The sequence below is a fragment of the Balaenoptera musculus genome, chromosome 8 (assembly GCF_009873245.2).
Source record: "Balaenoptera musculus isolate JJ_BM4_2016_0621 chromosome 8, mBalMus1.pri.v3, whole genome shotgun sequence".
Classification (NCBI taxonomy): domain Eukaryota; kingdom Metazoa; phylum Chordata; class Mammalia; order Artiodactyla; family Balaenopteridae; genus Balaenoptera; species Balaenoptera musculus.
Window position 1 is genome coordinate 30913581 of NC_045792.1, and position 13540 is coordinate 30927120.

The window sequence follows — 13540 nt, forward strand, 5'->3', positions numbered from 1 at the left end:
AGTAACCATGAAAAAATACATCAGGAATCGAAGTGACCTTTGCCAAGGGTTCCATCTAAAAATCACAGCATTAAAAATGCCACACCGGAAAGGTCACTTCTGAGAAGCATGTGCTCAGAGGTAAATAATAAACTGCATGAGAGCAGGGACAGCCTCTTTCTTACTTACTATTATTCACTGCTATACCCAGAGCATAGCAGAAATATGAAACATAAGTAAGACATGTATAACTTTATTTATGTAAAACCAAATAACAAGAAATGAAGTGTATTTGCATAAACTTACTTTCTCCTGTCGCGATTTCATAACTGAGGGCACATGATGAAAATCAATTGAGCAAGCATCCAATTAATTCTCTAAAATAACATTTCTTTGTTGAACATTTAAATTGAGGATTGTGAGAGTACAGATAATATCTTAATTTGAAGATGCCCTTTCCATAGACCTGAATGTCTCCTGATCACATCTGGCCAGATATGATTTTTTCCTTTTGTGATTTCCTAAGATTGTGCCTCACATAGTCTTACCTTACATTACAGGTATTTGTTTATACTATGCATTTATGTCTTTATCCCTGTTGGACTGAAAATTCTTGAATGCAATGACTGTTTTTCATTTATATGTGTGTCTCTGCCAGAATCCAGAGTCAAGGCAAAACTTAAAAAAAAAAAATTCAAACTAGTAATGTCCAGTTTTGAAATCTGAAGACATGGAAGGGATATGAGCAAGGATGCGCTCATTATCAACATAAACTCCTTAACAATCTTCTAATTAGGCTACATATCTAAAATTATTTGAAGAGTAGTGCACTGATGCTTGTTTCTGTTCCCACGACTGATGAAATACTCTCAATGTAGAAATCTTTATATTATGATTTTTTAAATGAGAGGATATTTTGCTTGATTCTAATAAAACATCTTATAATTAAAATTTGATTGGGGAGAAAAACTCCCTAAAAGCCAATCTCAAGAAAAATTAATATCAATACAGGATTCTTACATATAAACTCATGAAATTTCCTAAAACAAGAAAAAACAAAACTAAAAGCTCTGAAAATACTTACTAAAAGTGGTATTATTTGTAAAGTACTTTTTGATGGATGGATTTTTGCAAATGGTTTCTTGTACATCTGAAATAATTATACCATGATATACAAATAATTTAGTTATGTATATTGAAAGAGAAGAATGACTAAAGAATCAAATATTAAATTCTGATATGTCAAAATATTCAAAATCGAGTAAGAGACTTTTTTTCCTATAGTCCCCAGAAACAGTCTTTATACTTATATTAGGTGACAAAATAGAGTTAATTTGATTAAAAACAATTACATAAAATTTATGTTGCTAAAAAGGCATTCCTAGTACTTTGACTATTCTAAACCAATCTTTGTTCAAATGCTATGTTATCTTTTCTTTTAAATTTTTCTTTCTTCTTTTTAAACCAAAAGTGAATTTCTTTCTTGGAGCATCTCAGGAAAAAGGAGGAGATGTTTATTTAACTACTGAGGCACAAAAAAGTTTAGTAGTTTGATGAGCTCTTGCCTTTTTAATGTTTTGGCTTTTGTCCATATAATAACAAGGGTCTGGGCAAAAGAAAAAAATTCAGGCAGAATCTTTTACATGAAGCATTTAAGATACGTGGAAATATCTAATGGAAAAAAGAACCCTCCAAAAAAACTGACTTGAGGTTTTTACTCTTTTATCTTCATAATTTTACATCTTAAACTTATAGCTTTAGTTCTGTATTGCTTTGTGTTTTAGCACCTTGCCTTTTTTTTTTTCACCCTGCCTTTTATTAATATATTATTTAAACATTTTAATTTTGAAATTAACACAGAGTATATAAAACATATATGCATATTTTAATTAGTAATAATAAAGCTAATGTCTTGTGTAACCACTTAGGCTAAGACATTTGAACATTATCACCACTTCGGAGGCATCCTGGAGCTCCCTACCTCAACACTGCCCTGCGGATTGTACTCCCTTCCCTTCTCCACAGAGGTAACTCTCTAAACTGACTTTGTTTCTTTATAGGTTTAATACATATGTGTATATCCCCCAAACAACATTGTTTAGTTTTGCATGTTTCTGAGTTTTACATAAATAGTATTGTACTGTCTTTATTCTCCTGTGATTTGTCTTATTTTGCTCAAAATTATATGTTATTTGGATTCATCCATGGTGTTGTGTGTAGCTGTAGTTTATTCATTTTCCTTGCTGATTAGTATTCCAGCACATGAATATACCACATTTACATACTTTTAATTTTTGGATTTTGTAACAATGATGATCTCTATATACTTATACATGTCTCCTGATACACATGTGCAGGGTTTTCTCTAGGTATGCGTCTAGAAGTAAAATTGCTGGATTGTAGGGTATGTTCATGTTCAATTTACTAGGTGGTGGCAAAAAATTTCCTAAAAGATTGCCTCAGTTTACATTCCTACCAGCATTATAAGAGAGCTCTAATAGCTGTATGTCTTTGCCAACCCTTAGCATTGCCAGGCTTTTAAAGTCATGTCTTGGGACTTCTTCCCTAGCAGTCCAGTGGTTAAGACTCCATGCTTCCAGTGCAGGAGGCACGGGTTCGATCCCTGGTTGGAGAACTAAGATCCCACATGCCACGTGGTGACCAAAAAAAAAATAATAATAAAGTCATGTATTTCTGATGTGTATATAACTATATCGCATTGTTTTATTTTGCATTACTAATAATGTTGAATATCTATCAACGTTTATTGTCATTTTCATTTCCTTTGTTGTGAAGTTCCTGTTCAAGTCTTCCCCCGCCCCCCCCCATTTTTCTACTAAGTTGCCTTTTCCCTTATTGATTTGTAGGAGTTCTTTATATATTTTGGACAAGAGTCTTTTTCCTATGTATTATAAATATATTCTCTTATTTTGTGGCCTGTTTTTTCATTATTTTAATGATGTTTTGATATGAAGAAAAGTTTGTAATTTTAATATAGTCAAATTTATTATTTTTCTCCTCTATGGATTTTGATCCTTGTACTCTACTTAAGAAATCCTTCCTTACCCTGAGGCTAGAAAATACTTTCTTTTATTATCTCCTAAAAGCTTTATATATTTTCTTTCACATTTAATCTTTAGTCACCTTGTAACTGACTTTTATATATGTTATTTGGTAGGGGTTCAATTTAATTTCTTTCTATTTGGTATCCAATTGTTACAATATGAAGTCTCAAAATGACCCCAGAAGTTCTTCATAGTTACCTGGGACCCAAGAACATGTTCTCACCTCATGTGAAAGGGGCTTTACCTAAACCCAATCAGTAGCTCCTTCTCCCAGCAAAAAAGGCTGCAATTTCTCACTTTGGGATCCCAGTCACATATTTGTGAGACTGATTTATATTGTCCCACACTTCTTAGATCCTCTGTTCTTGTATTTTCCCTCAACCTTTTTGTTTTTTCTCTTGATGTTTCAGTTTGGAAATTTTCTCTCACCTATCCTCAAATTCATTGATTCTTTCCTCATCTCTGTTGAATCTGACAAGCCCATAGAATACATTATTCATTTCTGTTACTGTGTTCTTATTTCTCACATTTCTTTTTTTTTTAAATTAATTTGGTTGTATTTCTTTTTTTTTTTTTAATTTATTTATTTATGGCTGTGTTGGGTCTTCGTTTCTGTGCGAGGGCTTTCTCTAGTTGCGGCAAGTGGGGACCACTCTTCATTGTGGTGTGCAGGCCTCTCACCATCGCGGCCTCTCTTGTTGCGGAGCACAGGCTCCAGACGCGCAGGCTCAGCAATTGTGGCTCACGGGCCCAGTTGCTCCGTGGCACGTGGGATCCTCCCAGACCAGGGCTCGAACCCGTGTCCCCCGCACTGGCAGGCAGACTCTCAACCACTGCGCCACCAGGGAAGCCCTCTCACATTTCTATTTGAGTCTTTTGTATGGGTTCCACCTGTCTGCTGAAATTCTGTATCTGTCCATGTTTGTAGACTCTTTCCCATGTTGTCCACATTTTCCACTATAACCTTTACCATATTAGTCATAGTTATTTAAAATTACCTATCTGATAGTTCCAACATCTGGGTCATCTCTGTGTCTCAATCTGTTAATTGCTTTGTCCCTTGACAGAGTTTTTTCCTTGCTTCTTTGTGTCTTGTAAGTTTTGATTGAATGTTGGACTTCTTGTTTAGAATAGTGGATACTGAGGTAAATAGTGTTTGTGCCTGGAAATGGGCATGTCTTTTCTGTTAGGCAATTGGTGTGTGTATGTATGTGTGTGTGTGTGTGTATCTGTGTCTCTGTGTGTGTGTGTCTGTGTGTAGTTAATCAACTTAGGAATTGAGCTAGGTTTGGGTTTTATTGTTGCTATGGTTACCTTCAGTACCCCAATGGTTTCAAATTCCTCTAGTGTTATTTTGTGCTTCTGCAGGAGTCATGGAGGTTTTTTTTCCTTCAATTTTCCTGCTCTACTTTCAGCTTTTGGCCTTCCTGTGTGTCTACACAATACCACTAGATTCTCTCTATGCCCTTGCCTTTCTCCAGCTGATTTCTATTGCTTGTGTTTTGGTACTTGCTGGCCTTGTGGTCGGGGAGTAGGGGGAGTTTTCTGTTGTCCTGGTCGAGGCTCAGTCTTAGGCATGTCCTCTATGCCTTCTTAGTCATCCTGCTCCTCCTTCCCATGGCAGTCAACTTTGCCTTGTATCTTTGGCAGGTTTTGCGCAAGACAATTTTGTGTCCCTCCTCCTATAACAGGATACCTCTAATAATCTGGGCCCATGCCTCTTTCTTCCCCCTTCTCCAGAAGTAGAAGCTTACTTCTTTTACCTTTCCCCTACCCAGAGTAAGTCTTCATTTGTGCCCTGGGGGCAATCAACGAAGTTTGCTGCCTCTGTCCCGGTACTTTATGACCTTTATTCTGTAGGAGAGAAGGTTCTGCATGGGGCTTCATACCATTCCTACAGTGGTGGCTGCTCCCCTTTTCCAAGCCTGCACCACTGAGAGAGGATTTCTCTGGTTTCCTGTTCTGCCCCCTCTTTTTCTCATGAACACACAGTGTAGGTTCATAAAGAAGAATCTGTGAGTGGTGTGAACAAGAAGAGTGTCTAGGCTCCTGGGGGTTTTATGTTCTCACAATAGTTCACATCTATCCTTTAGCAATTTGCTAAAAATTTATGAATAATTCCTAATATCAGCTTGTATGGAACCTGGCATTTTTTTCTCCCATATTCAGACACAGGTGAGCCAATTGTCATGTCATGTCTCTCCTTGGAAGTTCCTGTCTTTCCTTGGATGTCAGGCTACTTGGTTGTGCTGGAACCTCAGCTCTATAATGGGTTTAAGAAAACCTATACTTTTGTTGTTTATCTGCTTTTTCTTATTCTTAGTGTGTGATTGCTATATTCCAATTTTCTACATTTTAGGCAGACATGGAATATATACACACACACAGTAAATACACGTTTATTTATATATATGCATTATATATGAATACTGTATATATGAAAATACACATATATTTTTACATTTATTATATACATTTGTATACACCATCTTATAGTATAGTATTTGTATGTGTCCTTTTGTCCTATCTCTTCTATGATTATTTTTATCTCCTTTCCTGTGTTAATTTGGTATGATTTGATTTTTTTCTTTTGCATGTCACTTTCTTTCTCTAAGAGTCTGGAATTTGTATACTCTATTTCTGACTCTTTAGTTGTGACCTTAGTAATTACCATAGACATGCTTCATTTATCAACATCTAAAGTTAACCTATATCTTTACTCAATTCCTTAATAATACAAGAATCCTAGCACACTTTAACACCATTTATGTTCTCCAACTTATGTATTATTTTTGATAGGTATTTAAATTGTTTTCTCTTTGAACAACATACTACTTTTAAATTACATTTATTGTTTTATACAATGTTCAAATTTACCCTCTCAGACTGTCCATCTGAGATTACTTTTGGTTTGCTAAAGTACATTCTTTAGAATTTCCTTTAGTAAGAGACTGCTGTTGACAAAACCTCTTAAAGAGTTACATCCTACACAGACATACAGAGAGGTGAAAAAAGCTTGCATGTCTTCTCCCCTCATCTGCTTAATACTGAAACTTAAGTTATGTAAGCTTTTTTTTTTTTAACCCCTCTCTCTGTTTCTCTGGCAGTGTAAGTCTGTATAAGACGTAGCTCTTTGGGAGGCCCAACTTTAGGGTAGGAGGATCTTCTACAAGACTACTCATCTTAAGTAGGCCATGGATTTTGTCTTCTGTTCCCATTTTTCTGTGAGGCCATGAAAAGCAAAGCTCAATTTCACTCTGTGGGTTAAATGTTCTCAAGAGAAAAGCTAGCAGCAGCACTCTCCTTATCATTCTAGGTTCTTATTTATATTTACTTCCTGGTCTTAAGAATTTCTTATAGCTCATTGCTATATTTAAGATTTTTAAAGTACTTAATCCTGAATTTATGGTTGTTTTTGATGGATGGTCAGTACAGATAGCCTGTCACACTGCTGAAATGAAGTCTATTCATACATTCCCAAAAGACTGTTAAGCCTGCCAATCAAATTGGCATCAGCATAAATGAAATGAGTACAGTATACCTGAAATAGTATGGTATATTCAAATAAATTTTTGTTATATACTTGATTCAAGTAGGTGATAATCTGGATACATTTTGTATTTTTATTTTCAACTTTTAAATTAAATTTTAAATTAAAATTGTCTAAGTATAAAATTCAACATTTCTTACAAAAGGTGTTCTTCCATACTTACAGTGTAATCTTGCATTGAGATGATTAAGGGACTGTAGGATCTTTTGTTCTTCAGCTGATAGTGCACAGATGTTAAATTGCTGGGTTTTATTTAAAGTCAGATTTGATTTCTGTAGCTGCTTGCTATTCATGACAGTTAGAATTTCATCCTCAGGAACTGAAGCTTTCACTAGGTTTTCAGCCATCAAAAATTCAGAAGTACTGCCTGAAACTATAGAAACTTTACATTAACTATTCTTTGATCCCTTTTTGTCTTTGGGATTAGCCCTTATACATACTTAACTGACATATGTCCGTATGTATTCATTTCACAAACAGAAACCTAGTAAATCTTTTGTTACTTTGCATTTTATTTACCAGGATCTTCTATAGCTAGCGTTTTCCCATCTCTAATTTAAAAAAAATACTCAAAATGATGGCAGTGAGGTAATTTCTAGAGTGTTACCTGAACTAAGGAAAAAAATACATTATGTATATGTAGATTATTTCTGTTTTGCTTTTGTTATTCATTGGTAGTTCAAGGAGAAGGTGAAGTAGATTGTCTTTATAATAGCAATTATGATGAGTTATAAATAAGAGTAAGAGAAAAGGAACTTATGGAAATTTTAGAAAATTAGATGATCAGCTGAACAGAACTGAAAGCCTAGAAACTGACCAAATTCAATAAAAGAACATATGATTGAAGAAGTATCAAAGACGTGAGAGAAGGGAAAGATGACTCAATAAATTAGTTTGTTGTTTATAAAATAATCAATTTGGACTATCACTTCACATCATCTATTTAAACAAATTCCAAAGACATTAAAGAATTAAATTTAATGAATCAAACCATTAAAATAATCTAGAGGAAAAGAAACATTTCTAATTTTCTGCATTGGGAAATTTCTTTGAGTAATGGACAAATCACTAAGAAAAGACTAAAAACATGTTTATTTAAGGTCAGTCTTACCTAATAGATTTTAAATTCTGAAGGCCAAGACTTTTGTATGTTTTGTTAATTATTGTATATCCAAAATATTTAGTTGCAGGCAGGAAATTGGCTCTCAATAATTATTTATTGAATGAAAAAATGTAAAGTAAGACTTCTATATGTAAAAATAAAACATAAGTGGAATAAAATGCACATAGTAAGGTGGTAAAAACATTTGTAACTAACATAAGGATCAGAATCCTTGATATTTAGAGTTCGCAGAAATGATTAAGAAAATACTAAAACTCCAATATTTACAGGGAAAAAGAATATGAAGAAATAATTCACCAAAATAAATATACATAAACAATTAAGCCTATTATTAATAAAAGATGTACAAATAAAAACTAATTATATACCATTTCTTTGTCTGTCTTATAAGTAAATAATAGAAGTGATTCTACCTCAAGTTGGCATACACCCCAGAAGAATTTTGAATGATAATACTTTTCAGGAAAATGCTATAGGAATATGTATAAAAACCTCTAACAATGTTTATTTCCTTTGATCCAGTACCCATTTAATGCAGAGTTTCATTCAACAAATATTAATTGGGTGCCAATTAATGCCAAGTACTGTAATTTTAATTCTGGGAATCTAAATATGGAAATAATTGAAAAGTCTGAAAAAACGATGTAGATAGATGTTCAGTACATTACTATTTAGAATAAATTAAAAAACTGCCAACAATCTAAATGTGCAGGGTGAGGAGAACTCAGGTCCCCAAATGGTAGTTTAACAGTCATGTAACATTTAAGTACTTGGGAAAATATGTATAAGAACAACAAAAAAGAAATCATTGGGAACAAAGCTAAGAGGAAAATGTTTAAACTAAAACATACCTTCTTCAATATTAGAAGTAGCCCTTGTGGTTTGTTTTGGCTCACTTGAACTTAGCTGGACACTTTGTCCAAAATTCTATAAAAATAGAATATTGAATCAGAATATAATTCCATATTTAAAATTAATGATATACTGACTTAACAGACTTTTACTTGCTGTTTATATTTTCAGCTGTCACTGTTCATATAATATATATTTTCTTTTTTTTTGGAGCAGAAATCAAGAATTACTGGAATAAGACCTTTCTATGATGCCTAAAGATTAGAAAAATGTTTTATGTAGATTTTGCTAAATTTTCAGATTGCAATATTGTCTTGGACATTTGAAAGAAGGAAGTAAGTTGGGTGGCAATCAGAAGTGCTAACTAAAGGAAAGGTAAAAAATTACCTTAAGGCTGGTTTATCCTTGTAAGGGTAAGTCACAATTATCGATAGTAGCCAAAAGCCTCTGATTATGTCTAATGCCAAGGACAGGTAAGTGTCTTAGATGACAGAACTTAAAACAGAAATAGCTGCCTCGATGTTGCACAGTACTGGGAAATGAAAAATATCAGAGCACTGGCAATTAGCACTCCCATTCAACACTCTGATACCAACTCTCCTTCCTTGGATATGGTCTACTTTGATTCTTTACCCCCATTCTGTTCCACTCTTAAGAAATGACTGTTTCTCTTAGATAAAATTGCCTGGCTATGACTATACCTAGCTTTTGTTCAGTCTAATTTGAAGAGTAACCGATGCAGGTTTCAACAGCTCTGCTTCGATAGCTCTCACAGCCTTGCCTAAACTCCATTATAGACTTGAGACAACCTGGACTGAGACCCTGGCACAAAGTGGCAATTGTGCTTTACCCGTCTTTCACTGACCTCTTTTAGATTCTCTCCACATAGAAGTAGTGTCTGGGAAAAAATCCATTGTGATAAAATATATTTCCTAATACAAGGTGACAGGGCCGGTGCTATAGTAACTGAATGCTTGTTTAAGCTCTTGAGTAAAAACAAAATCAAACCCAACCCAAAACCAAATATCAAAACAAAACAACAAGGATGAAAAAAAATAAACTTCAAAACTTTGTTTTGATTCAGGAACACTGACCTATTTTAAAGCTAACAAGACTTTGGTAGATGTATAAGTGGTGTGTGAGTGGAAGATGTGTATTATGTGAAAGTGGAAGTGAAGCTTCTGGAAAGAATAGAAATGGACTCTAAAGACAGCAAGATAGTATGCAAAGGAGCAAGACACAGAAGAACAGAATAAGACACAGAAAAATAAAGATGAATTTAGAAAGGGCACTAATAATGGCATTTAAAATTTAATTTGTTCAATTTTTGTTATAACAACTACACATTACTTTTAAATTTAATATACATTAATAAAAATAAAGAAAAAATAAAGATAAAATTTGTTCACTTTATAGATTTTGAGATGTTTGATGTGGACAACATGGAAATTAAAAAGGAAGGACTTAGGCATTATTCTATTTGTAATCAGTAAGTTATGTTTGTAATTAAGTTTGTTATTAAACAGTAAAAATATATTGGTAATGAGACAACTATAATTACATAAATAAAAAACTAAATGACTTGTTTTGCTGATAAAATGAAATCATTGTTGATAATTCTTCATATTAATAATCATCCATATAAAAATCAATAGTTTCTACAGTATACAAATAATAGGACCCTCAACCTTTGACGTGGAGTATAAATTCTTCATAAAACACTCTATTTCCAGTTCTATTAAAAATCAGAAGTGGTATTTAAGGTAGAAACTTTAAGTGAAATGCTATTCACTCATCCATCTAGATTTTTTAATATTTGTAAATTTTATTTATTTATTTATTTATTTATTTATTTATTTATGGCTGCATTGGGTCTTCATTGTTGCCTGCAGGCTTTCTCTAGTTGCGTTGAGCTGGGGTTTCTCTTCATTGCGGTGAGTGGGCTTCTTATTGCAGTGGCTTCTCTTGTTGCACAGCATGGGATCTAGGTGTGCGGGCTTCAGTAGTTGCAGCACGCAGCCTCAGTAGTTGTGGCTCACAGGCTCTAGAGCGCAGGCTCAGTAGTTGTGGCGCACAGGCTGAGTTGCTCTGCGGCATGTGAGATCTTCCCAGACCAGGGCTTGAACCCGTGTCCCCTGCATTGGCAGGTGGATTCCTAACCACTGTGCCACCAGGAAAGTCCCCAAGATTTTTTAATATTTTAAATTCAACCCTTGGATCATGCTAGACCTCTAGAAAATGTCATATTTAGGTCACATTTACTTAGCTCTCACAGAATTACATCCACTAATTTTTAAATCAACATTATTATGATTTTGACCTTTATTGAAGATCTCTATTTCAAACAGCACATGAAACTCCTTATTTATTTGTTGTTGACTGTTAATAGGGATATATCTATTATGAACTTCAAGGTCCCCTATAGAGGATTCTCAATGGAAAATGCCTTATAATACAGTATACCTCATACGAAATCATTATTGATATCCCCTGACAACTATGCAACACCTTATTTTCCTTCTTGCCATGTCTTCCAGGAAGCTTAGATACCAACAGGATATTTAAACACACGGAACTATATTAGTCTTCATGATAAGCATACTTGCTTCCTGTTTCCATGGCTCTAATTTACTTTTCTTTTTTTTCATTTTTTAATGTATATTTAAATAACTTTGTTGCTAATAACCTCAGTTTTCCCAGAGTTGAGTATAAATAATAACAAGTAAAATAATGTGATTTCTTAAAGTTAGTTTAAAATGTTCATTAGTAACTGATCATTTAGGCTAACTAGAATATAGTGTATTAGTACTTAGTGCAGTAAGCCCCTAGAATAGAGTCTGGGCTGCTTCACAATGGCTTTGGCTATATCATTTATGTTGTGGTGCACAGTTTACAGGAAAAGCACAATCCTGTAAGAATATTCTGTTTTCCAAGCAATTTTTCTCTATTGAATAAAGATTTTTACTAACACTCTACTTACATTCATCTGCTCACTGTACTTCTGTCCTACAGATCCAGGGTTTTGTCTTTTTTGCTCTAAAAGACTTCTGTGCTTATTTTCAACAATCTGTTTTCTTCTTGTAACAGTAGAATCTTAAACAAATGCCAGGACAATGTCAAAATTTACACATGTTTAGTAGACAGTATATACCCACTGTAAACTTCCAAGTTACCTTCAAACATCACAGAAAACCCTGTTTCTTTCATTCAGTTGGCAAACTTCTATTGAGCTTCTCTTTTATGTACTGTGCATGGCACAGTTACAATAAAGAATTGAACAAAATCTCTGTTTTTGAGGGGTTTATAGTTTAGAGCAGTGACCTCTAAAGGTGGTGGTAGAGCACCAGAATAAATCACTGCTGCACAGGAAGAACATATTAAAATTCCAGTTTAAATTTATTATCTAAAAATTAGAAATTTAAACTTTACTATGGTAATATATGATTGACACTGGCATCTTTGTCAGTTTGCAAGGTAGATGGTCATATACTGCATACAGTAAACAAAGTTATCTTGGAGGAACAGTAGAGGTTCTAACTCTATTCATGGGAATAGAGTTTTTACTGAGAGTTTTGCTGGAGAGTTCTGGATATGCTAATGGAGGGCAAGATGCCCTCCACAATTGTCAACTCTGGTTACACTGAGTGTGAGAATAAAAGTGACCTAGCAAATAGGAGAGTTGAAAAAAAAATGAATAGATGCTCACTGAACTATAATCCAGTATTAGCAAAGGGTTCACTTGAAATGTTTAATATTTAAATAGTTTTGAAAAAAAAAAGCTTGAATGACTGAACATACAAAGATGTTCAGTACTGTAATAGTGAACAGATGTAATCCTGTTAATATTAGATTTTCCAAGTATAATTACAGAATTAAGAAGTATAGACATATACAACAAAACAGAGTGGTACTGGCACAAAAACAAACACATAGAACAATGGAACAGAATAGAGAGCCCAGAAATAAATCCATGCACTTATGGTCTATTAACCTACTTCAAAAGAGGCAAGAATGTACGATGGAGAAAAGACAGTCTCTTCCATAAGTGGTGCTGGGAAAACTGGACTGCTACATGTAAAAGAATGAAATTAGAACATTCTCTAACACCGTATACAAAAATAAAATCAAAATGGATTAAAGACCTAAATGTAAGACTGAAAATCAAAATGGATTAAAGACCTAAATGTAAGATTGAAAACCAAAATGGATTAAAGACCTAAATGTAGGACTGGAAACTCCTAGAAGAAAACATTGGCATAACACTCTTTGACAGAAATCATTGCAGTATTTTTTTGGCTTTGTCTCCTAAAGCAAAGGAAATAAGAGCAAAAATAAACAAATGGAATCCAATTAAACTTAAAAGCTTTTGCACAGCAAAGGAAACCATCAACAAAATGAAAAGACAACCTCATGAATGGGAGAAAATACTTGTAAATCATATGACCAATAAGGGGTTAATATCTAAAATATATAAATAGCTCATACAACTCAACAGCAAAAACAAAAAACCCAACCAAAAAAAAAAAAAAAAAAAAACCCAAGCCGAAGACCTGCACAGATATTTTTCCAAAGAAGACATATGGATGGCCAACAGGAATATGAAAAGATGCTCAACATCACTTTAGAATTAGTAGAGAAATGCACATCAAATCCACAATGAAGTATCACCTCACACCTGTCAGAATGACTATCACTGAAAAGTCTACAAATAACAAATGTTGGAGAGGATGTGGAGAAAAGGGAACCCTCATACACTGTTGGTGGGAATGTAAATTGGTGCAGTCACTATGGAAAACAGCATGAAGGTTCCTCAAACAACTAAAAATAAAACTACTTTCACTCCTCGATATATATCTGGTGAAAGTGAAGACACTAATTTGAAAAGCTACTTGCTCCCCAATGTTCATAGCAGCATTATTTACAATAGCCAGGATATGGAAGCAATGCATAATGGAATATTACTCAGCCACA

General features: G+C 33.9%; 1 protein-coding gene across 1 annotated transcript in view; it reads right to left on the minus strand.

Moving 5' to 3' along the window:
* Positions 1–13540, minus strand: part of CEP126 (centrosomal protein 126) — a 124271-nt gene that overhangs the window by 11979 nt on the left and 98752 nt on the right. Inside the window, exons 7-9 of the mRNA XM_036861077.1 lie at positions 11550–11662; positions 8569–8644; positions 6758–6967 (exon numbers count right to left, since the gene is read on the minus strand). Coding sequence (XP_036716972.1) covers positions 6758–6967; positions 8569–8644; positions 11550–11662 — 399 coding nt within the window. The remainder of the gene's footprint in view (positions 1–6757; positions 6968–8568; positions 8645–11549; positions 11663–13540) is intronic.